Here is a 24,359-nt window from a genome sequence, read left to right as displayed (position 1 = left end):
TTTTTTTTTTTTACTAGAAAGGCCATAATGAACTTAAAGGACTGATTTGGGTTTAATAGTAAGGATGGCTTGAGTTAGCAATGAATTAAGGGAAGACTAGTGTTAAAAAAAAAAAAAAAAAAAAAAAAGAAAGAAAGAAAAAGCACATTCAACGAATTTAAGATATTCACTCAGGAAAACTTGGAGAAAATAATATGAAAATTAAGGGGAAACCTGAGTGTGTTTAAAGGCAGAATTAAACAAATAAAGCTGACGTTTTATGCTTGAGAGAGTCAGACTAATAAACAGGCTGTTTCAGACCTAAGTTAGGCACTTAGGGGATGGGGAAAGGGAAACCTGATTCTGTCACGAGAAAACAGAATGAAATTAATCTCAACCCACCTACATTTTTTGGTATCATCACTCCTACACTTAGTGATACATATTTTAAATGTCCCTAGAACTTGGTAAGTGAAAAAAAAAAAATTAAATGAAAAATGATATTGAAAATATAAAACAGCAAAGTAAGTCAATAATCTATATTTGAAAACAATTTTAAATAAAATTAAAACTAAAAGTAGAAAACTATAAAAAAGTAACTACTAGAGGCATCATATTCCAAGTGATGTGCAAAGTGATTAAATTTCTAAATAGGTTTTATTTTGATATAGCCACCATCATTTAATGACAGGATTTCCTGAACAATATCTATCAAAAAAAAGTTTCCTTCTGTAAAACATTGATAAAATTGATAACTGGGTACCTAACAGTTGCAAAATATGTCTACACCATTCTGTAGCATGAAAAGCAACATAAAAAAAAATGGAGCATCAAAATATTTCAGATTTATTTTATGCCAGATCCAACATGTAATTGGAACCTATTCCCAATCTATGGGTTTCTGAATTTCGTTTTCCTATTTATTGTATTTTTATGAGAAACTTGTTGTAATGAATCTGTACCACTTTATTTGACATTTACTAAAGCTGTACAAAAGCCATGCACAGTTTATTTACAGTATTGTACATTAAATGATAATGTTTGAAGATCACACAAAGATTTCACAAAACTATAATACAGAAAGATGTGTGAAAACATTAGGGGCTTTCAAAATTTTAGGTATGGAATTTTGCAAAGATTATTTTGGCTTACAAGTGTTAGGCAATCACTAACTTGAAGCAAGTAACAAAAACATGCAGATGATTACAGCGTCAACAAATGAAAAGCTATAAATGTTTAGCTGAAAGCTAAAATATTGTGTAGCTGAAATACTACCATATAACAATGGGAATTTATAAAACAGGAAAAAAGGTTATTTAAAAGTCTTCCATGAATAATAGACTTTCAGTAATTTTCTATAAAAACATTCAGAAATTAAGTTTCTCAAATTATGTTTATCACCAAAATTACGTTTTCAGTAGTGACTGGAGCGATGACTTTTAAATAATTATTTATTGTACCATAGGGGAAGTATCAGCTTTTCCCTGTAGGGGATAGGCTGGAGAAGGAAGTCAAACAGTAAATTTAGATTCAAGTAAAAGATCCTAGTACAAATACATCATTAACACAGAGTGGAGAGTTACAAGAACTGCAGGTCCACATACTTTTAACTGTACTCTTAAAATAGAAGTGTAAACTTTAGGTTGGTTCAATTTAAGATCTCCTATTAGGAAATACCTCTTCACTGAGAGTGCAGTAAATATCAATAGATATTTCTTCTTTAAATCCATCTCTTCCAGTTTTTACTGTTGTGGCTGAAGTACATTTAAATATTCAGACTGCCCTAACTGGTAAGTTGTGTTTCTTCCACAGTCGACATACTGATACCTCTCCTGGGATATCTGTTCAGAGTGGCCAAAGTATGTTGTTGTCACAGTAACTCTAAAAATAATGTAAGTGGGGAGAGACATTTAATAGTTATATTAGAAGTTTTTCCATAATGAAACTACTTTTACATATAAAAATTATCTCCTAGAAGAGAATATTTGATTAATAACTTAATATTGTGCACACAGTCCTCTTAAGGAACATTTCCCCAACAGATAACAAAAATGGATAGCTGAGTGAACCCTGTCGATATAATTATACATAATAAATGTAATATTTTAAGACAATTATCTTCTGTTAAAAATACAAAAGTTCATTATATGCTTAAAAGTGACCATGGTTCTCTTATCATAGAAAAAAAGGTTAATCAAATGTCAGCTAATGGTCAAAACATCAAACCTGTAACCAACAATGTTTTATTGGCTTAGATAACACCCAATTTACACACCAATAATATTACTACTTCTTATTACTGTTAATGACTATTTATCAAGGGAGTAAGGAATTGGATGTGGGGCTCAGTTCACCGTATCCTTTCCATTTTCTTGAACTCTTGTGACATCCAGATTCACTATTTAGCAGTCATGTAGTCTTTCACTACTTCTGTGACCAACCATTTCCTGATTTTTAAAGTGGGTGATATTCACTCAACCTCACAGCACTCTTGTAAGGCTTAAAACCCAACTGAGGTGGCATTTATAAAGATGTTGTGTATATTATAAGCCAATGTTATAAATCTAGAATTTTGACAAGAAATATCTCTTTCAAAAAAGATTCGTACTTACTGCATCATGAGTACTATGTTATGCACTTTGATGGATATCAGAGTACAGAAATCACTGTTAAAAGAAATTAAAACGTGAACAAATACAAATTATTACATTGTAAATTATAAATATAAATTCTCCTTCCTATATTAAAGCTAACAGATGCTACCTAAGAATATATAATAAGCATTTATTGGTTGAGCATTTTCTATACTTCAAACAATGACTGATATATTCATGCCTTCTTACTAGAAAAACATGTATGTATTCACACCACTGCAGTTGCAGGGTTGTTTAAATGCAGGCTATAAATTACTTACATATTTTGCTCATCTTCTGAAATTTTGATAACTAGGTTGTTATTTACCCTAAAATTCTATATCTAAGCTTTCAAAAGATGATGAAAATTTATAATTATTTTAATATAGTAACTAAGTTTAACATAGTAACATAGTTAACATAGTAACTAAAAATAAAGTGACATGGTAAATATGACCCTAATTCTGAAAACTAAAAAAACAAATTTTGTGTGTATATATACATGAATATTATATATGTTGAAAAAGAACAGAGAGGACCAGAAACCAGAATACTGCATAATGTACTCTTTTTGACTGATTATGGAAATTAAAAAATATGTATATTCTTAATACCTTATTTTATACATTTCATTACTTGATAATAAAAAGTTATAAATCAGAACTTACTACATATAACTCATTTCCTCTGCTATAATGGTAGGTACTGTGTAATCAATCTGAAAGGCAAAAGGGAAAAAAATCAATAGAGAACAGGATCAAAACATCAAATATTTCAGATATACTTCATAACTTCAAAGAATTAGAAAATTTTCTCCCTTTACAAGCTTGATTCTCAAAGATTTCATCTTGTAAGTCTACAAGACACATTTCTTTTTCTTTTTTTTTTCTTTGAGACAGGATCTCACTGTGTCACCCAGTTTGGAGTACAGCAGTGCGATCACGGCTTGCAAGCCTCGACCTACTGGGTTCAAGTGATCCTCCCACATCAGCCTCCCCAGCAGGTGGGACGAGAGGTGCACACCACCACACTCAGCACATTTTTGTATTTTTTGTAGAGATGAGGTTTCACCATGTTGCCCAGGCTGGTCTTGAATTCCTGGGCTCAAGCAGTCCACCAAGCTCAGCTTCCCAAGGGTGCTAGTATCACAGGCATGAGCCACTGTACCCAGCGGAGACACATTTTTAAATCAAGTTTTTGAGGAAATCCCCCACCTCCTTCAAGTTATATGATATACAAAGTTGATATTCATTTCACTCTTACAAGGTATTTCATGATTGAGTCTTACTTGTTTCATATCAAGTGGACCAATATTGGTTATGTTGTTTAAGCGTGCCTTTCCAATAACTGTTTTCGCAAATTGAACTTGGGCAGTGATGTTTTCAACTTCGACAGAATAATAGTTATTGTTCGTTATATTTAGTGTGTTCTACAAAAAAGGAGACAGAAAATGTACAAGTTAGCTAAAAATAAACATACAAATATGTATTTAAAATTAAAGAAAGTAATTTCAGCTGTGGCTATGCTTCATTAATTAAGAAAAAGAAAGTAATACCAAAATGTCAAAGAAAATCAAACCAATTATTTGGTTTTATGCATGAGTACTATGTATGTAATATGCCAAGAATAAACACATGATTCAACATTTAAAAAAACAGAAAATGTATAGTTTCAGAATACGGACAAATTAATGTCAGAAAATTTATTTGTGGCCTTAGCAAATGTTTAATAAAAATAATTTTAAGAATTTTAAGATTTAATCTACATTTTTACTAACTCAATATATATACATGTCTCCACAAACTTTGTTAGTAAGCTGTTTGCTATTCTATTAAATATAAAGATGATCGTTTAAAATGTTCAACAGTACCTAAAATCATCTTTTTTGTTTAAAAGAAACTGCTATTTCAACTTATACATTAGTAGAGATTTACACCAGCTCACTATGAAGAAGAAATGGGCTAGATTCAAGTCTGGTTGGTTGGGGAGAAATGTGGTTACATCATTCACATGCTTAAGTAAGAACTAATAGCTGAGATCACCTTATACATTTCTAATTTACAATTATCGTCTTAAATTACTATAGAAAACAGTCATTAAAAAATTTAAAAATGTTAAATAAAAAATAACAGATATATAAAAGATCTAAAACAGTCATACCAAAAGGTATCATAAACAAAATCAGTAGACATTAAATGATAAATAGAAGAAATATTTGTAAGCATCAGTTATAATCTAGAATATGGAAAGAGCCCTTACAAATTGAAAAGACAAAATTCTAACAGAAAATGAAAAAAGAACAAAGAATATACATAAATCAAAAAGGTACAAAGCTAAATGGCCAAAAATATTTCACAACGCTCAACTTCATTTACAGTTAAGAAAAAGGTAATTTAAGTAAAAATGGAATATTGCTTTAAATTCCTTGAACTAGTATAATTTATAGAAAGCAACAAATTCTATTCCTGGCATAGATATGGGAAAAGGGTATATTTTTATACTGCTAGCAAATATTTGAAGTATTACAGCCATTTCATCAGTAATTCAGTCATATACATTAAAATTAGAACTATGTACAGACCTTGATCTAGCAATCCTACTTCTGAGCACCTATTCCACAGAAATAAAAACATTAGGATGCTAATGACAGTATTATTTGAAATGGGAAAAAAAATCCTGAAAATAAAATGAATTCTATTCATAAAACAATGAATAAATTATATTAAGTCCTTATATGGAAAATTATGGAGCCATCAAAAAGAACCAAGCCAGATAATCAGGAAAGATTTTTACAAGGTATTAACAAATGTGAAAACCAAGATGTACATAAGTAAGTAAGTAAGAATATTTTTTAAAAATACTGATTTTTATAAAGCTGAATATGTCAGTATATATATACATGTTAACAGGAATATGGAGAAAGATATGAAAAGATGCAATATGGGATGAGTTGAAGGAGAGAAAATAGTTTTAGTAAAAAAGGATGAACGAATATGCTAGAGTCAGCAATTATATGATTACATTTATGGAGTCATTTACGTTGGTATAGTCACAAATGGAAAGAAATTTCAAAACAGTTCTCAAACATAGTAAAAATAACCTTTATCTAAATATATAAACGTTTTAGCTGGTTCTTAATGTTCATGTCAATTTCATTTCTAGACATGATAGGAAAGATATAGTTAATTTGAGGTCAATGGATCTCCTGATAAGACCAAAGACTGAAATTTAGAAGAATCTTGGAAGTCTTTGTATACGCAAAATTATGCTGATACCTGTCTTTTTCTGTACTGTCCATAAGTTTCATTAGAATATTTAAAGGATCAATGACATAAAACAGGTTGAGAATACAAATGCTTATGAGAATTAAGACAAAGAAAAAATAAGACAATAAATAAAAATTTAGTAATAAAGGTTAGACATTTGTTGCTCAGAGTAGTGAGAATTCATTTAACTTAAAAGATGAAAAGAGATCACTGTAATTATTAACAAAGACCCTAAACTACCTATCATCTTTAATTGGCAAATATACTTTCAGGAATTTATCCTAAAGAAATAACCTGAAATGGAAACAAAGTTTAAGCATATAGATGTTTTCTGAATATTTGTAATAGCAAAATTAAACATCCATTAAGAAAATGGTTGAATTAATTACAATATGATCACGGAAAAGACTACACAAGACCATTTGACACGGGAAAATGTACTGTGACCTAGTTGAAATGTGCATTTGTATATATGTGAATGAGTGTGTGTGTATCCTTTACACATGAGAATGATTACATTTGTAAATGTATATGCATTGCTCATAAATATATGTATGTGGTAATAGTTCGACCTAGGTAGTAGAAGTAAAAATCTTTATACACTATAGTTTTCAAATGTCTTATAATGATAAATATTTTCGTAAGTAGAAAGACAAATGTTACTAAAAAGTAGTACTACTAATATGTACTAATTTTAAGAAAGCAAAGCAGTTCCATTTTCAAAATACTGATAATGTACAGAAAATTCAGCATCTTATTGTCATCCAGTTAAACTTAATGTTCATCCAAATAATAATCTTATTTTTCATTTAATGTTCAGTCTGTCTCAGTTTAAGTGGCAGTATTCCAAAATGTGAGAATTTCTGCATAATTATTTAAAATGGAGTATGATATTCACATTTAAATATACTTTCTGGTACTTAAAAGAAAACATCACATGGCTTTTTATTAGTAGTACATATTTATGTTCTTTGACACTAAAAAAGGCTTTGGAGGTAGGCCAAAAAAAGTCTGGTCAATGTTTTAAACAGTGTACAAAAAAGAAAATATGTTCCTTGTTCCAAAGGGCTGAGAATATACCCAACAATTCCCCAGTTGTGTAAAACAATTTACAATTAGCATTGTGTTATAAATGTTTTATTCACACACACACACACACATATATATATATATTTTCCTATATTGTTTTTAAAGAAAAAGCCCTTAAACCGGCAACTTTTGACGGAAAGCAATAAGGATAAATGGATCCACGGGAGTTACTTTTTCTCTGCAATTAAGTAGTGATTCCACTTTAACATAACATTCCGTCTCACTCACTGTCCCGACAAACCTCCCTCTTTCCAACCCCCACTACAGACATTTCTACCTCAACCTTAATCATACCACTCACCTCTGCAAGAAAAAACAACTATCACTCTTCCTGGCAGATCACTGTCACTCAGATATATTTCATGGCTGGCCAATATACATCATCCCTTTTCCTAATTCAACAGTTAGCAAACCATGCTCTTTTCAAACAAATGTTAACATGTAAAACAGGTAGAAAACCTCTCTGAGCTTTTTGTTTGTTTTGTTTTCATGAGTGGCAAGGCTACACAGTCCTTCCAAAAACAATGTTCTAAGAAACACACATTGTTTGCAAAAAAAACAAAGCTGAAGGCATCACTTCAAACTATACTACAAGGCTACAGTAATCAAAACAGCATGGTACTGGTATCAAAACAGAGATATACACCAATGGAACAGAACAGAGCCCTCAGAAATAATACCACACATCTACAACCATCTGATCTTTGACAAACCTGACAAAAATAATAAATGGGGAAAGGATTCCCTATTTAATAAATGGTGCTGGGAAAACTGGCTAGCCATATGTAGAAAGCTGAAACTGGATCCCTTCCTTATACCTTATACAAAAATTAATTCAAGATGGATTAAGGACTTAACTGTTAGACCTAAAACCATAAAAATTCTAGAAGAAAACCTAGACAATACCATTCAGGACATAGGCATGGGCAAGGTCTTCATGACTAAAACACCAAAAGCAATGGCAACAAAAGCCAAGATTGAAAAATGGGATCTAATTAAAGAGCTTCTCTACAGCAAAATAAACTACCATCAGAGTGAACAGGCAACCTACAGAATGGGAGAAAATGTTTGTAATCTACATATCTGACAAAGGGCTAATATCCAGAATCTACAAAGAACTTAAATAAATCTACAAGAAAAAAATCAAAAAACCCCATCAAAAAGTGGGCAAAGGATATGAACAGACACTTCTCAAAAGAAGACATTTATGCAGCCAACAGACACATGAAAAAATGCTCATCATCACTGGCCATCAGAGAAATTCAAATCAAAACCACAATGAGATACCATCTCACACCAGTTAGAATGGCGATCATTAAAAAGTTCGGGAAACAGATGCTGGAGAGGATGTGGAGAAATAGGAACACTTCTACACTGTTAGTGGGAGTGTAAACTAGTTCAACCACTATGGAAGACAGTGTGGCGATTCCTCAAGGATCTAGAACTAGAAATACCATTTGATCCAGCCATCCCATTACTGGGTATATACCCAAAGGATTATAAATCATGCTGCTATAAAGACACATGAACATGTATGTTTATTGTGGCACTATTCACAATAACAAAGACTTGGAACCAACCGAAATGTCCATCAATGACAGACTGGATTAAGAAAATGTGGCACACATGTACCATGGAATACCATGCAGCCATAAAAAAGGATGAGTTCATGTCCTTTGCAGGGACATGGATGAAGCTGGAAACCATCATTCTGAACAAACTATTGCAAGGACAGAAAACCAAACACAGTATGTTCTCACTCATAGGTGGGAATTGAACAGTGAGAACATCTGGACACAGGGTGGGGAACATCACACACTGGGGTCTGTGGTGGGGTAGGGTGATAGCATTAGGAGAAATATCTAATGTAAATGACAAGTTAATGGGTGCAGAACACCATCATGGCACCTGTATACATATATAACAAACCTGCACGTTGTGCACATGTACCCTAGAACTTGAAGTATAATTAAAAAAACACCACAGGGCATTTTCACATATGCTAATTTACAAAAGAGAAACCAGTCACTTGTATGTCATCTTTAAAGCTGATAAAGGAATGGTCTGTTAAAGGTGGCAAAAACTGCATTTCCCAAATACAATGAAATGAAAATGTTACATTTATAAAATCTATCAAATCAACTATGTCAACACTTTGCTAGAAGTTATTCAGAGTCAAATGTTGAAAAGTAAATTGTAATATCTTTTCTCTTTTAGTTTATTTTACCCTCCTAAAGACATTTTCAAATGCTAAATGATTCTGCATATACAGAATTGCCAGTATTTATTATTGCTATTTTTAGCAGAACCAGAAATGGTACTGAAGGTCAATACAGCAAAGGCATACAGAAAGCACACTGACCAGTGTCACATTTAGCAAACACCTCGTCTCAATGGGGACAAAGGTGCTGCTTAACAGGATAAAAGAATGAAGTTAAACATTTTTCATATAAATTTATACTCACTGTGATATTTAAATAAATTGTACGCTTCTGAACATCATAACTGACATATGCTGATTTTACACCAATGTATTTCACGTCGATAGAGCGAGGGAAAAGGAAAAACACAGCCAATCCGGAAAGGAGCAGACAGACAAACACAGAAGCCATCACATACAGCTTTCTGAAAAGGAAAAGAGGGTATTTAAGTACATGTGCATCAAGAATTATATAATGTAACATTAGAGAAGATATGTTCAATTTCCCCCGTATATTAGCAGCAACATACATTAAATGTTACCAAATTTTCACATTTGAAAGTATTGGGTATCGTTGAGTCTGAGTACTAAGTGTTAAGATGTTCCCTTCAAAAGATGAAATCGGCGGCACGCAGTGGCTCATGCCTGTAATCCCAGCACTTTGAGAGGCTGAGGCGGGTGGATCACGAGGTCAGGAGTTCGAGACCAGTCTGACCAACATGGTGAAGCCCTGTCTCTACTAAAAACACAAAAATTAGCCAGGTGTGGTGATGTGTGCCTGATATCCCAGGTACTCAGGAGGCTGAGGCAGGAGAATAGCTTGAACCCGGGAGCCAGAGGTTGGAGTGAGGCGAGATCGTGCCACCGCACTCCTGGACAAGAGAGCGAGACTCCATCTCAAAAAAAAAAAAAAAATGGAATCACATTTTTGAACACTGAAATTTTGGGCTTAAAAGGAATAGAACATTTACTTTAGTGACTGCCAGAGCAGTTTTCACATTAGAATCAAGTTGAGGCGCTTCATACAAATACACATTTCAAAACTCCCTCTGAATTCACTGAAGCGGAATTTTTACATGAGTTTTGCCATTGCATGATCCCCTAAAGTGACTGCTCATCAGAACCATCTTAAAAATAATGATGGGGAAGGGAGAGCATGAGGACAAATAGCTAATCATGCTGGGCTTAAAAACCTAGGGGATGGGTTGACAGGTACAACAAACCACCATGGCACACATTTACCTATCTAACAAACCTGCACATCCTCCATATTAAAAAAAAAAAAATGACATAACCACATGCCTAATAAATGATTCTTACTATAGTCTCTTTTTTGAGTATTCTCATCTCAAAGTACTTATGTACTCAGTTTCTAAAATATTTTTTACATTGATCAACTCTGCTTTGAAGGTGTTGTTACATTTCTTTTTTTAATCAAAAGATGTATTACACAGGTATAAGACAAGGAAGAAACTAAGCCTTACATGCCTTTGACATTCTTCTAACTCTCCTGAAATGTATTTCTTTCTTTTCTTGCTCTTTCCAATATTTGTAGGTAAAAATTTCCTCTTTTCAAGGTTAACCTCAAACCCAGAGTTCCAAAGGACTATTTCCTGTTCTCTCTAATATACAAGCCCTCTACTGGATGCCTACAACATCCTTTTTTATTTGAGTCTTGCATGACAATTATTTCTTATTTTCCTTACATTCTACTTATACAAAAATTTTCCATTTTATAGTTTCTTCCACACTCTCTTCGCCACCAATTCCTTTCTAAATGCTCTGATGGATTTAATCTTTGTATGTATTACAACAACTATTAAAGTGCCTCCTGCAGATATTTTAAAAATATTTCTTAGTGTTTTAAGCCGCCCAAGTTAAGAACAGAGCAAACTGGTTTATTAAAAAACAAAATAATATAAGCAAACACAAATTTGCTAAATCACTGCTATGAAGCCCATACTGTTGTCTTGAGCAAACAAAGTAGTTCCCACTTACTCATTCTGGACTCTCTCAACCTGAGTAGGGTAGTGATCCCCACTGAATTACCTAATAGGAAATTTAAACACATTTATAGTATCTACAATACACCAAAATACATAAAAAAGCATAAGAAGAATTTAACATCATAATAAAATCTGAACTTTGTTGGATTTTCTACACGTTAGGGTTTTATTTTTAATTTTTAATAGGTGGGTGAATCCATCATAATCTATTTAGTCCTTAGGGCTTATGAGTCAGTCCTAGTTGTGAATAAATGAATCATGTTCTAAATTACTCTGTATATCAAGGTTGTAGCCATAACAAACATTATTGAACCTGGTAGGACAATACAACAACATTTCATGTAGTATTTCATTCCAAATTGAAAAACTGGCTAGTTTACTGACAAAATATATGTCTCCATTACAAAATTAATTAGCAATGATTTTTCTTATGGCTCTAGTGATAGCACCCAAATCCTGGGAGTTACAAGGTGCTGATAAAGTTATGAAAGTTGTGTGGTATATCTGCAATCAAGTTAGAATTCCATTTTTGCCATTTCCTACTCACAGTATTTAACGCAGTTTACTTCTCTTCCACTTTAAAATCCATGTTTGAGGATTAAATGACATAGCTAAAGTATACAGACAAAAGCAACTGATAATTTTCTAATCTCACCACAACTCACTTAATTTGTAAAGGAATAAGGACCCAGAGTTGTTCCTAAAATATTATAATTTTATTACAAATTGAGAAACAACTGTTCTTGGCCTTGTGTGAGCTCTGAGGACTATTCCCCCTGCTCCTATTGGGTAGTCTTTCCTCAGCCTCAAGTATGTTCCCCACACATATATGTTGACCAGGACACAGCTGCAGTCTTAAGAGCACCCTGTGCAGCTCTCTACCGTCTGGTACTCGGCCCTGCAAACTCTAGTCAGCTTGGTTTTCTGGACACCCAGTTCCACCTCCTCAATTGAGGAAGACCTCTGAGCTCTGCCTGGGTTGGTTCCTTCCTTGTGCTGCAGCTTGGAACCTTCCTCAGACAGTAAGCTGGTACAATCACAGGGCTTGCTGGTGCAATTATAGGGCGTATCTCCTTTGTTTTTGCTTTCTCAGGAATCACTGCCCTGGGCTGGCTGATGTCCAATGTTGGAAAATATTGTTTACTGTATTTGTCCATTTTTTTAGTGATTTCAGGTGGAAGTATTTCAGGCATTATTCTATTTGGGTCAAAACTGGAAAATTCAATTTCTTTGATTTTGTATCTCTTTGCTCTTAACGCTAAAAATCTTGCTTCCTAAGGGATTTACATAATTACTTATTTACATATAAAATTTCCAAATTACACCAAAGGTACTCCTAATAATACAACTATTAAGTACAGTTTAAAATTTGTTGTGATTTTCTTTGCCATTTGGAACACAACTTATTAGACATCTACAATCATAGCACAATGTTTTCAAGTCAATTAAAATCTTTCAGTTTTGTTAGTGTCACCAATTTCATATACAATTAGAATAATGTTTCCTTTTATCTCAATTTTTGGCAGTTACTTTCACTTTTGATTTCATCTTTTATGTAAAAAAATATGTACACAGACACACACACACACACACTCTTTACTTGCTTATCCACTCCCTCTTCCAAATTCCTTCCCAAACTCTGAGGGGAACCAATTCTATTAGATTTGGTTTATCATCCCATTGTTTTGTTTGATTTGGTTTTATCCGATTTTCTACACTTTAGTGTTTTATTTTTAATTACTTATGGGCGGGTGAATCCATCATAATCTATTTAGTCCTTAGGGTTTATAAGTCAGTCTGTTTGTGTGTATATGTGTGTGGGTGTGAGTGTGTGGTGTTTTCAAAGAAAAACATATTCTCAATATCACACTGTAGTAAAATAGTTCTTCCATTTTATCATTGTGTACATGTAATATCTCATTCCATCAGTCCTCTATTACGGGTATTTACACTGTTTCCAGTTGTTTGCTTCTGCAAACATTGGCACAATGAATAATTTGTGCAAATACAATTTACTATATTTGACAACTATCCTTAGAATAAATTTTTCAAAGTAGGATTCCTGAGCCAAAAAGTAAATGCAGATGTAATTTGGCAAATAACGCCACATTTTCATTCACTAGCAAGGAATGAATATACTTGTTTTCAGTCACTACTGCCAACAAAGTATGTTGTCAACATTTTGGATTTTTGCCAATGTGACCGAAATGGCATCTAAGTGTAGTTTTAATTTGCATTTCTATTATGAGCAAGATTGGACATCTTTTCAAATGTTTAAAGGTCATTTGCATTTCTTTTTTGTGAACTAGCTGTTCATAGCTTCTACTTTGCTTTGGAGGTTGGCCTTTTTCTTCTCAAATTCCGAAGCTCTTTTTAGAGTAAGGATATTGGCCCTCTGTCTGTGATATGATTTGTAAACATTACTACTCAGTTTGCTATTTGTATTTTGACTTCAGTTAAGGTTTTGTCTTCATTCTGTAAAAGTTTACTTATCAAATTTACCTTTTCTGCATTTAAAATCATAGTTTAAAAAGTTCTCCCACTTTTACGTTTTGAAGGGATTCATCCTAATTTCCTTCATATTCATATCTGTTTATACATTTTGTAATAAAAGGTTAGACTATTTATAAAATCCTTGGTTCGTTTTATTTTCCTGATGACTAAATACGTCACTCCACTGCTTATCTCTTTGAGGCACTGTAGTCAAGCAGCAGCATGTCAATCTGATTTTCTAACCTTTATAAATTAACTGATCCTTTTGCCTGGGTATTTAGGAGTTTTGCTGTTGTTTTCTTAACCTTAAAGTTCAAGAATTTCACTAACATGGGTTGATTTTTTTCAGGATTGTGATGTCTTTTCAATATGTAGGTCTCTGTGTTCTTGATTTAATGTTTTGCATTTGTTCAGTTCTATTCCTTTGGTTTTCTTCTTCAGATGCTCCAATTACACACATGTTCAGTTTATTTGACTTTTAGACATTTGTTCTCAAATCGTTTACATTAATTTTTTGTGTATGTCTTCATTCCTCCTGTTTATGATCTATTTCCCTGACTGTACTTCCAACGTATTTGTACTTGTGTTCTTCCAGTTTTGTGGATGTGTTTTTCTTCTAATTCTTTCCAGAGGTCTGTAAATTCTCTTTTCACATACTCTGATTGTTTAGTTATCTCATTTCTGAGCTTCTCAATTTCTGCCTTATGCTGTCCTGTTGTAGCTTCTATATATAGTATTAAGTTAAAGTGTTCATCTGCTCTTCTCACATGCCTTTATTAAAGTGTCAGTATTTTGCTCAGCTTACTTTCTTCAATTTCTTAAAAAGTATATTTGTATAATGCTTTGTTGCGATCCTTTCCAGTTGCTCATGTTTAAATGAAAAGAGCTTTTGTACTTTTAAGAAAAGGTTCCATTTTTGGTGATGGAATATGCCAGTGTCACTTTGCTAGCTTCACTGTTCAAGGGATCCATCCTCTGTTGACATACAAAGTATTTGAAAACATGGCCTCCATGTGTATTTATCTCCACAGTTTTGAGATGATCTCCCTAATATCTGAATCTGTTCTCTCCTTCATTCCTAACTCCTGTCCTGTAGACACTGTTTTCTACTCAACAACTTTTTTCTTGAGGATATGTATCTGTATCCTTTTGCAAGAATTTTTGTTTTGACATTTTCTAAGGTCGCTGACGATTTAGGATGGTCCAGTTCCTTCTGATCTTCTCAAAGATGCTTAGTACATCTCTGTGGTATTTTTGTACTTTCTCCAAGCTACAGCATGCAAATCTTGTCATTTTTGCAGATTATTCTTGGAAATATTTGCTGGGTGTCCTCTTCTTTTGGGACAAAGTATTTGCTTTGTGTATCAGGGCTCATAGGATCCTTAGTAACTCTCTTTTTGCTTTCCTTCACAACCTCCACACAGCTGCTAAGCCAGTTGGGGTCCCTGTTGTCATCATGTTTAAATACCAATTTTTATTCCGGGGTTGTGGAGCACACCTTATCCAATTTTTAATGAAAATTTTATGTGAGTGTATGTGTTTCCTACTGCTATTCTAGATCTATTTCCATAGCTTTGAGAAGATAAAGATACCATACTGCTTTCAAGACCTTACCCCAAACAGAAATTCCTTTTTTGTCTGTTTAAGGATACAAAGCATATGATGACATAATTTAACAACGTGACAGCATTTTTCCTTTTAATAGTTTTAACTAGAGTTGTTTATACATAATTTGAAAAAATACAAAAAACAAAAATAAAACATAAAACACTGCCATGGTCTTAGAATCACTTACGTTCTTCTTGGCCTTAATCTCTGATCACTATATGGAATCAATGCCACCAGTTGGTTTTCTTGCCCTAAATGTGAAAGAAGTAGGTTTAGAAATTACTACGATTAGTTAAAAATACAATGGCTCCCCATCACAATCTGGTTTGGAAAGACCAGAATATCATCTGGCACTCATCTCTTTCCTTTAGTAAATTGCTAAGTCTTCAGAAAGTACACAGCAGAAGTTCTAGAGAAGACAGTGTGTTTTTTCATACCTAGATGTCGAGCTAAAAAAAAAAAAAAAAATTGTAACAAATGAGGGGTCCATTACTTTTTCTTCCACTGAAACAAAATTTTGAAAGTCCCAGCTTTCAGAAGAGCTAAATTTACCAGGCCTTCCTTCTGCTTCACTGTTGTCCATTAAGACTCTGATTTGGTTGCCTGGATGATAAAAGAAGAAACATATTGCTATCTCCCTTTCCTGAAACCTCTATCACTGCAGAGCTTCTGACATTGTCCCCCTCAAAAACCAAAACTGGCTTTTGAAGCAGAAGTCTCAAGCTTTAAGAGCCCCCTACATAATGAGTCTTCCAGGGCCCTTTCAGGTCTCACCCCAATTCACATTAAAGTCACTTCAAAATCCATTATATCTTTCTTGGGTTGAGCTAAATCCATAAGTTTAAAGGATAAATGGACCTTTAAATGCCAATTTTATAAGCTTATTAGAAGTTGGCCTATTATATTAACTATTAAGGTACCGGATAGTCAAGTTATCTTTAAAAGCTTTCTAAAATGTTTCTGTTATTCCCTCCAACACTTCTATACTCTTCCTCTCTTCTGTGCTCCCCCATCACACCCATATATAATTATACAAAATTATACAAATACATACAATATGGATATCTGCGTTTTTGTGTGTTTACATATCTCACCTTGTTTAGCGGTATTCATTTGGCTAAAACTACAACCCTGGTTAAAACCAGCCCTCTGGCTCCTGTGCGTATATCAACACAGCTAAACATGGACACAGAAAAATACACAACTGGTTTCATTTTTGATCACTCATGTCAAGTAGCACTCAATGAAGTCAACAATCATACTACATTTCCCAAGTTCATACTCTCAAGCTGACTCTCCAAGACCACAATTTTATAACTTCAACTCTCTTCAAATCTTTAATATCTTCTTCGCTATCCTCATTCTTAGTTCATTATATGATAAACAGAAGATAATTTCAAGATTTACTATCAGATCTATCCACGTAGCTGCTTCTGTGTCCATACTTTACCTTCTCTTTTATTACCAAGAATAAACTACCCGTTTACAACTTACCTTTACCTTTTATAGAAAAAAGAGCAGCTCTTTGCTCCTGTGCAGCAGATCTGCCCTTTCATCTGTTCAAGAACATTACTCCAATAATTCCTCTTATCTTCTGAATTACCAATGTTTACTCTACAGATAATTCTCATCAGCATACAAGTGTCTATTATTCACTCCATCTTATATATATACATATATTTTAAAAAATCCCTCTCCTGACCCCACAGCGCCTTCTAAGGACCACCTCTCTTCTCTCTGCTATGGAGCCAAACTCCTCAGAAAATCTGTTTTCTCTCTATGTAACATCTTCTATGCACTCTTGAGCCCACCTTATACATGCTACACATGCCTTTACCAAAACTGCTCTTTTAAACTCTCCTGTGGCCTCCATGTCACCAAATCCAATGGTCAGTTCTCAGTCTTCACACTACCTAATCTATCAGTAGCATCCAACATTTGGTAACTCTTTTCTCCTTGGTACACTTTCTTCACTTATCTTCCATGATACCAGACACAGTGATTCCTCCTCTCTCACTGTTCTTTCTCAGGGTCCTTTGTTAATTCTTTCACTGACCTTGATATGCCACAGTGTCTCAGGATTCAGTGTTAGGGTCTCATTTTGCTATCTGCACTGATTAGCTTGGTGCTGTCATCCAGCTGAGCTTTAAGTGTCATCTGTACATTGATAACTTGAGGCTGGGCCCTGCAATTGAATTCCTGACCCTTATGATAACTAACTGCCTAATGAACATATCCATTTCCATGTCAAATAGGTATCTCCAAATTTACATGTGTAAACTTGAGCTCCTGAACTCTCCTGTGACATATACACTCAAATAATATTTTTTTCAATTTTAATAAATTGTTACTACATTCTTTCAGTTGCTCAAACAAACGACCTAAAAAAACAAAAAACTCTGCAGTCATCCTTGATTTCCTACTTTCCATAATCTGTATCCAGGTGGCCAAAAAAGTTTACTAGTCACACCTCAAAAATGTAACCAGACTGGTAAAACAGTACTCCCCTACCCCCTGAGTCTGGTGCATTAATCCCTTCAACTACAATAATTATTTTATTCTTAAACAGCTATTATCCCTGTGAAGATAAAACCATCATACTCAAAGGCCAATGCAAGTGTAAACTTCAATTCCAACCCACAGCATTTTTAAGACTCTGGTATACTTTATACTTTCACTTTGTCCTTTTTCCCTCTGGGTGTCTCCAGGGTCACATATCAACTTTCACCAAGAAGATAATGAGAACAGCATAAGGTATCTTTATTATTTCTACTTATTGCCACTGTTCCTAAAGTAACTTACAAGCAGCACATAGGGGATTATTTCCTTCTGACGTCCCCTGTGATATATCACAAACAATTTTTTTTTTTTTTCAATTTGGCTTGTTTTCACATACCATCCCTCTTCATAGAGTTTCTTTTAGAAATAACTGATTACAGCACAGGCAGCTTATTCTTCTTCTTTAGATAATGAATTAAAAATATTAGGTTGGCCAGGCGTGGTGGCTCACAGCTGTAATTCTAACACTTTGAGAGGCCAAGGCTGGATGATGGCTTGAGCCCAAGAACTCAACATCATCCTGGGAAACATGGGGAAATTCTATCCTTATTATTAAAAATAATAAAATTTTAAAAATAACATGAAAGAATAAGCTTCCTTACACATTAATTCTGGCTGGGCATGGGGCTCAACTGCTATAATCCTAGCACTCTGGGAGGCCAAGATGGGAGGATTGCTTGAGGACAGGAGTTCAAGACCAGCCTGGCCAACAATTGCGAGATCTCATCTCTTAAAAAAAAAAAAATTAGGTCAACAAATTACTTAAATTGCTTCTAACATCAGATATAGCAAAGTAGCAAATAACTATGATGTCATCTCTATAGATGCCAAATAGGACTAAAAGTTTTTGTTCACAAGACAGTGAATATCTGTTATAATAGTAGAAGGGAATGAAAAAATACTGGAGGTAGTGGGGTGGTTTTCTTCACTGCTTTAGGAACCTTAATTAATATTTTTTTATTTGTTTCTTTTGCATCTTTTTGCCTGAAGATAACTGATATGATGTTTCAACTTCAATTCTAACAGTCTTCTAAAACAGGTGGTTCCTGAGACCCATAGTTTTTATAGTATTTGAGCAAATTCCTGAAATCATTATTTAAAGGGAAAGCAATGCAGTAACACATACCCCTAGGAATTCTTCCTGTTCCCTGACAAGTAGGGCAGGTGACACTATCTCTTCCTGTAAATTCCACATATGGAAACTGAGAGACATCTCCATTTCTTCCATCTTCATTATGGACTTCACTATTAACCAATCCATTTCTCATATTTTCAGATGTGACTCCATCATAAGCATCTTCTTTGCTTGAATGCAAAGGCAAATGAGAAAGAGACTTTCCCATGTCTAAAGAAAAATAAAAATCTTACAGTAAACTTCAGAGAAAAAAGTACATTCAAGAACTCTATGAGATATTTACACTAATTAATTTAGAACAGTAAAGGAAGAGTTAAACTCTGTAAAATATTTGAAGGGACTTATTCTGAGCCAAATATGAGTGACCAAGGCCTGAGGCACAGTCTCAACAGGTCCTGAGAAAATGTCCTCAAGGTAGTTGGGTTACAGCTTGATTTATACATTTTGGAGACAGAAATTACAGGCAGAGGCATAAATCAATACATGTAAGGTATACATTAATTTAGCCCAGAAAAGCAGGACGGTTTGAAGCAGGGGTAGAAGGTTGGGGGGTATCCAGGTCATAGGTGCAAAGGTGGATTTAAAGATTTTCTAATGGCAATTGGTTGAAACGGGTTAAACTCTACCTGAGGAGTTGAAGTCAGCAGAAAGAAATGCTTATAGTTAAGACAAGGGAGGAGGTTGTGGAAGCCAAGGTTCTTATTATGTAGATGATGCCTCCAGGTAGCAGGCTTCAGAGAGAACAGTTTGTAAATGTCTCTTATTACACCTTAAAATATTCCAGGCTCTTGGTTAAATCTCTGCTGGATTAAGGAAAAGATCTGGAAAGGAAAGGGGATTCTGTACAGAATGTGGATCTTCCCCACAAGAGACAGCTTTGCAAGGCCATTTCAAATAAATATATTTTAGGGTAAGATATTTTGATTTCTTTCAGGGCCTGCTATCTGTCAAGTGATTCTATATTAGAGTCAGGTTGGGATTTGATGTCTTACTGCTACAAAGAGACTCTTTTGCTGGTTTTAAAATCTCTGTTTTCATCAATGCTGGTCAGTTGTGCCTGAATTCCAAAGAGAGGAAGGTATAATAAGGTATGCTCAATCCCCTCCGCCCACCTTTTCATCATGGCCAGAACCACATTTTTAGGTTTACTTTGGAATGCCCTTGACAGAGAAGCAGGGTCCACTCAGTCAGTTGGGGGGCTCGGAATTTTATTTTTGGTTTACAGAACAAACTTTAAGAGAATGTTCAAACTACCTTTTGGATTAGGATAATATCCAATCAAAATAATGTCTGAAACAAAGGAGTCATTTACTAGAGTCCAGAAGTGTTTTTTAAAGAAAATAATGTGAAATGATATCCTACCATGCTTATGATGAGAATGGGCTTTCAAACATTAACATTTGACAAAAGTCTACATCTGCAGGTTCTCTGAAAAGAAACATGCAGGTTTCATTTTCCTTAGAATAAAATAAAAATACATTCTACCTTTTAACCAGTCGGCACTAAAGGCAAAAATTGCTTTGGGTAGATGATAGCTAGGTATTTGATGTATATGTCCAAGTAACTTCAAAACAGTACGTTTCAGCCTCTGAAAATTCGTGCACCTTTGTGATAAATACAAACCACTCTTCCATCCTTAAATTTCTTGCTTTAAATATTTAAACACTTGCAACAACAATAAAAAGCCCCCAAATTCCAAAATCATGCAAGTTTTTTTCATTCAGCAGTTGACAGAGTTAAAATTATGAAGCCAGTGTTCCAAAATATTAAATATAATTTACAAAGCAGCAAAATTTAGAATACTAACTTCAAACTTTTAGGATGAGAGTATCAAAATAACATGGGAAAATTAAATACACATGTAAAAATCTAAGTAGAAATAATTAGGACTAGTGCCTACACAAAAATAACTTCTGCAAGTAGATAATGAAGTAACTTTATACTTAAGGTCATACCCTTTTAAAGCTGAAAAGAACTTAATAGTCATACAATACACCCTGCTGGCATTTTCCTGCTTATAACTTGAGAAAAAATAAAGTGAAAAAGTAAAACTTAGAAGTAACATAATTCTACTCCTTCTAAATTTGGTATGTCTTTTATTGGTTCTTAAAAATAGATTACAGACATTAAGACAGATAGTATTTCTTTCAAAAATTCTCACTTATTTGATTAAACAAAACAGATACTCCAAATAAGTCAATTCATCCTAGAGTATGAAGAAACTTTTACTTTTTAGAATTGGCATGCCTGATGGGAGGTTGCTTGGTGGGTACAATGTGTGTTGCTCCAGTGTTGGATGCACTGAGGGCCCTGACTTCACTAGGATGTCGTATATCAATGTAGCAAATTGCACTTGTAGCAAATTGCCCATGAATATATACAAAATAAATACAAAGATAAAAAAATAAAACTCGCATGCCATCCACTTGTTGCTGTCAAACAGAATAAAAAAAATATACAAATGGTGTACAAACGAAACTGTAAAATGCGATTTTCACTCTTAAAAAAAAAAAAAAAAAACTATGTATTTATAAAAATAATTGCCCACATTAAAAATACAAATGATTTATGACTTCTAAAAAATCATTGTCTTAATTTGGCTCAATGACACAATACCCCGGTCAAATCAACACCTGCCAGCCACAGGTAGGTTAGGGAAGACTTAACATCACTGTCCCCACACAGTGACCTTGGGGTCTATGCGGAACACTAGATGAACTGGGATCATTGGGCCTTACCAGCAAGGTCTTAAGGGCACCCTTTCAGCCTTAGAGGCACCCTTTCTGGGATCTCAGGCAACACAGCCAGGGTGTAAGCTGCATCTTACTGGAGGGCGTTGAGAGAAAAGGCACAGAAAGGAAAACTCAAGTGGATCTCCGTTTGAGCCTGTTTTCTGTCCTAATCTAACAGCTGCCGTGATCGATTGTTTTAGGTAGGTGTTTGGACAAGTGCCAGACTTTATCAAAATCTGGGAATCCCTTGCCTTCTCTACTAGATTTTCCTTAGAGAACTGACAAGTTTAACCACTTTTATTCTTGGAGACTCAATGGTTTAAAAAAGGGGTGCTAGACCCTCTTCTCCAACCTCTCGGTGCTCAATGTTATTATAGCGGTTCCTTCCTTTACTGAAAGCCAACATGGATATCAGACTCAATTTGGAGAGAAAAAATATATCACAGCACTCCAATTTAAATGGCTCCTGATCGTCTGTGCAGACACTGGTTTTAGTTCTAAAAGGGCTTGAGAACGAAGGAAACCAGCGCCTTTAAAAAGCTCCATAAACAACATCTAGCACAAAGTCTACTCTGTAAAGCTGAAAAATAACATCCCGGCACCACGGCAAGAAAATTCATCAACAGCAAAAGAGGGCCACCTGGCGCTCAAGGGGTGAGGGCCTAGAGGCAACCCAGAGGCCGGGCTTGGGCCGAAGCCCGGTGTTCCCTGGCTGGGCCTCATAAGAGGCGAAACAGCACCTCGATCTCGAGCCCTGAGCGCCGCCGTACCTGCGGCAGGCCCAGCACCCAGGCGGCCTCCCCTCCTTGTCAGGCCCGGCTGAAGCCGCAGCGCAGCCTCTCAGCCCCGCTCCGGAAGGGGACCTGGGGACTGCACGTCCGGGGTCGCTCACCGGCACGCGGGGCGCTGCGCAGTCCCGGGCTGCTTCGGCGCGGACAGGGCCGAGTACAGGGTCACGGAGTCCACAGTCCCGGGAGCCGGGGGGTGGAGCGACCGGCCTGGAGCGCGCGGCCGCCGCAGAGCTGGGACGGGGGAGGGGTAGAACAACGACGGCATCAGCAGAGGCCAAGCGCCGCTGTAACCTGCGCCCGCGCCTGCGCACAGTGCTCCCGGAGGGGCGGGGGAGCCACCGGCGTGCGCCTGACGCATGCGCCCTTCTTCCTCCTGCTTGAGCCCTTAGGCATAGATCGTGTGAGATTGTGCGCTCTCCGGGTTTCATTACCTTGGTGTCCCCCAGACTTCAAAGTAAAGTGTGTCCACTCTAGCCACGAATTACCTAGGAATAGTCACTCTTCCTTTTTCCCATGTCAGACCATTTTCTTTTGCAAAGGGGAAACATGTGCACCATCTGCCTCAGCTTTCAGCTGAGCAGCCTCTTTGCTCACGCAATACGAGTTGTCGCTGACACTCTGGTCTCTAGGAATGGGATAAACTGGTCCGTACACACGCCGCTGACAGAAGCAAAGCTACTTCTATTTTAATTTAGAAACTTGTCAACTAGAAGGAAACACCAAGCGGCAAGGCCGTATTTTTTGTTTTTGTTCGGTTTCGTTTTGCTTTGCCCACGCTGCCCCTCCCCACCCCTTAACTCTAGTGCTAGTTACAGGTGTGTGAAATCCCGCTTCGGATCCCAGTACTTCAGCTCTTCGCTGTGGGTGGGGGCTGCCCTCCCTCAATGTCTAGGTCATTTCACTTAGAAGATAAGAACAACGACAAAGAGTCGGTTTGAGGGATCAGTGAGATGCCGGTAATAATATTAAGGGCACTCTAGTCTCATTGCCTGGGGAGAGTTGAACGTTTAATGAATGGTAGGCATTGTTATAGTGACAGGAGCAAGGAAGTGAGAGTCATATATTTCTCTCTTCTAACAGGATCAGTGTGTTCCGGCAATTGGGAAATGAAGCTATGTAAAAGGAGAAAATACAAGTCAGAGCAATATCCAATGTAATGTTTAAAAGGATTACTGTAGATCCATATGTGAGACAATGAGCTTTGTCATACAATGTTGTCGGAGATTTAAAACTCCTAAGTTTTCTGGCAGGCAGTCAATATGTATCAAGACTATTAAAATAGTCACATCGTTTGGCCCAGCAATTCCACTCTTTCAGAAGTATCCTAAACCAAATGAGACCTCTAAAAAGATTTGGGTATGAGGTGTGTCCATTTACAACTCAATGTCCAACAAGGGACATTGATAAAATCATTATTTTTCAATCCCTTTTATTTAGCCCATATTTTCCAAAGGGGAGGGTCAGGGTGTCTTCCATTAACATTGTTTGAAATTTCAAAATTAATAGTTTGGTTAAAACAAATCAGAATCATGGGGGAATTTTTTTCTCAAAATTATTTACAGTCCACCTGTGGAGATATAATGTTCCCTTTAGAATTACTAAGTTTTTAAAATTATGGAATAGCCATCTATTGAGTATTTACAAAGCCAGTAAAAATCATGTTATAAGGATGTTATACATGGAGTGATATAAAATTAAAATCAGGATGCAAAGTATAGGATATGAGGTATTATAATAGGATGTAAAGTATATTCACATATAGATAACACATAGATATAAATGTATATTACATATCTGCCTTGAAATATTACATATCTGCCTTGAAACTATTTATACAAAATATAAACAGTTGCCTGTAGTTTGAGAGC

At 35.3% G+C, this 24,359-nt stretch overlaps 1 protein-coding gene across 6 annotated transcripts; it reads right to left on the bottom strand.

The window, feature by feature from the left end:
* TMEM106B (transmembrane protein 106B) lies at window positions 1-22,810 on the bottom strand. 6 transcript variants are annotated; one of them, XM_021935985.2, is made up of 9 exons: window positions 22,593-22,776; window positions 20,331-20,396; window positions 18,960-19,178; window positions 15,462-15,525; window positions 9,433-9,592; window positions 3,901-4,041; window positions 3,281-3,330; window positions 2,592-2,645; window positions 1-1,860 (listed from the first exon to the last, which is right to left on the bottom strand). In XM_021935985.2, the coding sequence occupies exons 3-9, from the start codon at window positions 19,174-19,176 to the stop codon at window positions 1,722-1,724; spliced, it is 825 nt and encodes a 274-aa protein (XP_021791677.1). In that variant the 5' UTR covers window positions 19,177-19,178; window positions 20,331-20,396; window positions 22,593-22,776; the 3' UTR covers window positions 1-1,721. The 6 variants fall into 6 exon arrangements, with proteins under 6 accessions (XP_021791677.1, XP_017812402.1, XP_003896312.1 ...); XM_017956913.3 differs by lacking the exon at window positions 20,331-20,396 and adding an exon at window positions 19,595-19,789; XM_003896263.4 differs by lacking the exon at window positions 20,331-20,396 and having other exon boundaries at window positions 22,593-22,810.
* Window positions 22,811-24,359: the final 1,549 nt, after the last annotated feature.

The sequence above is a fragment of the Papio anubis genome, chromosome 4, assembly GCF_008728515.1.
Source record: "Papio anubis isolate 15944 chromosome 4, Panubis1.0, whole genome shotgun sequence".
In the NCBI taxonomy this organism is placed as follows: domain Eukaryota; kingdom Metazoa; phylum Chordata; class Mammalia; order Primates; family Cercopithecidae; genus Papio; species Papio anubis.
The sequence above is the reverse complement of the archived record's forward strand: the minus strand, read 5'-3'. Positions and strand labels throughout refer to the sequence as shown.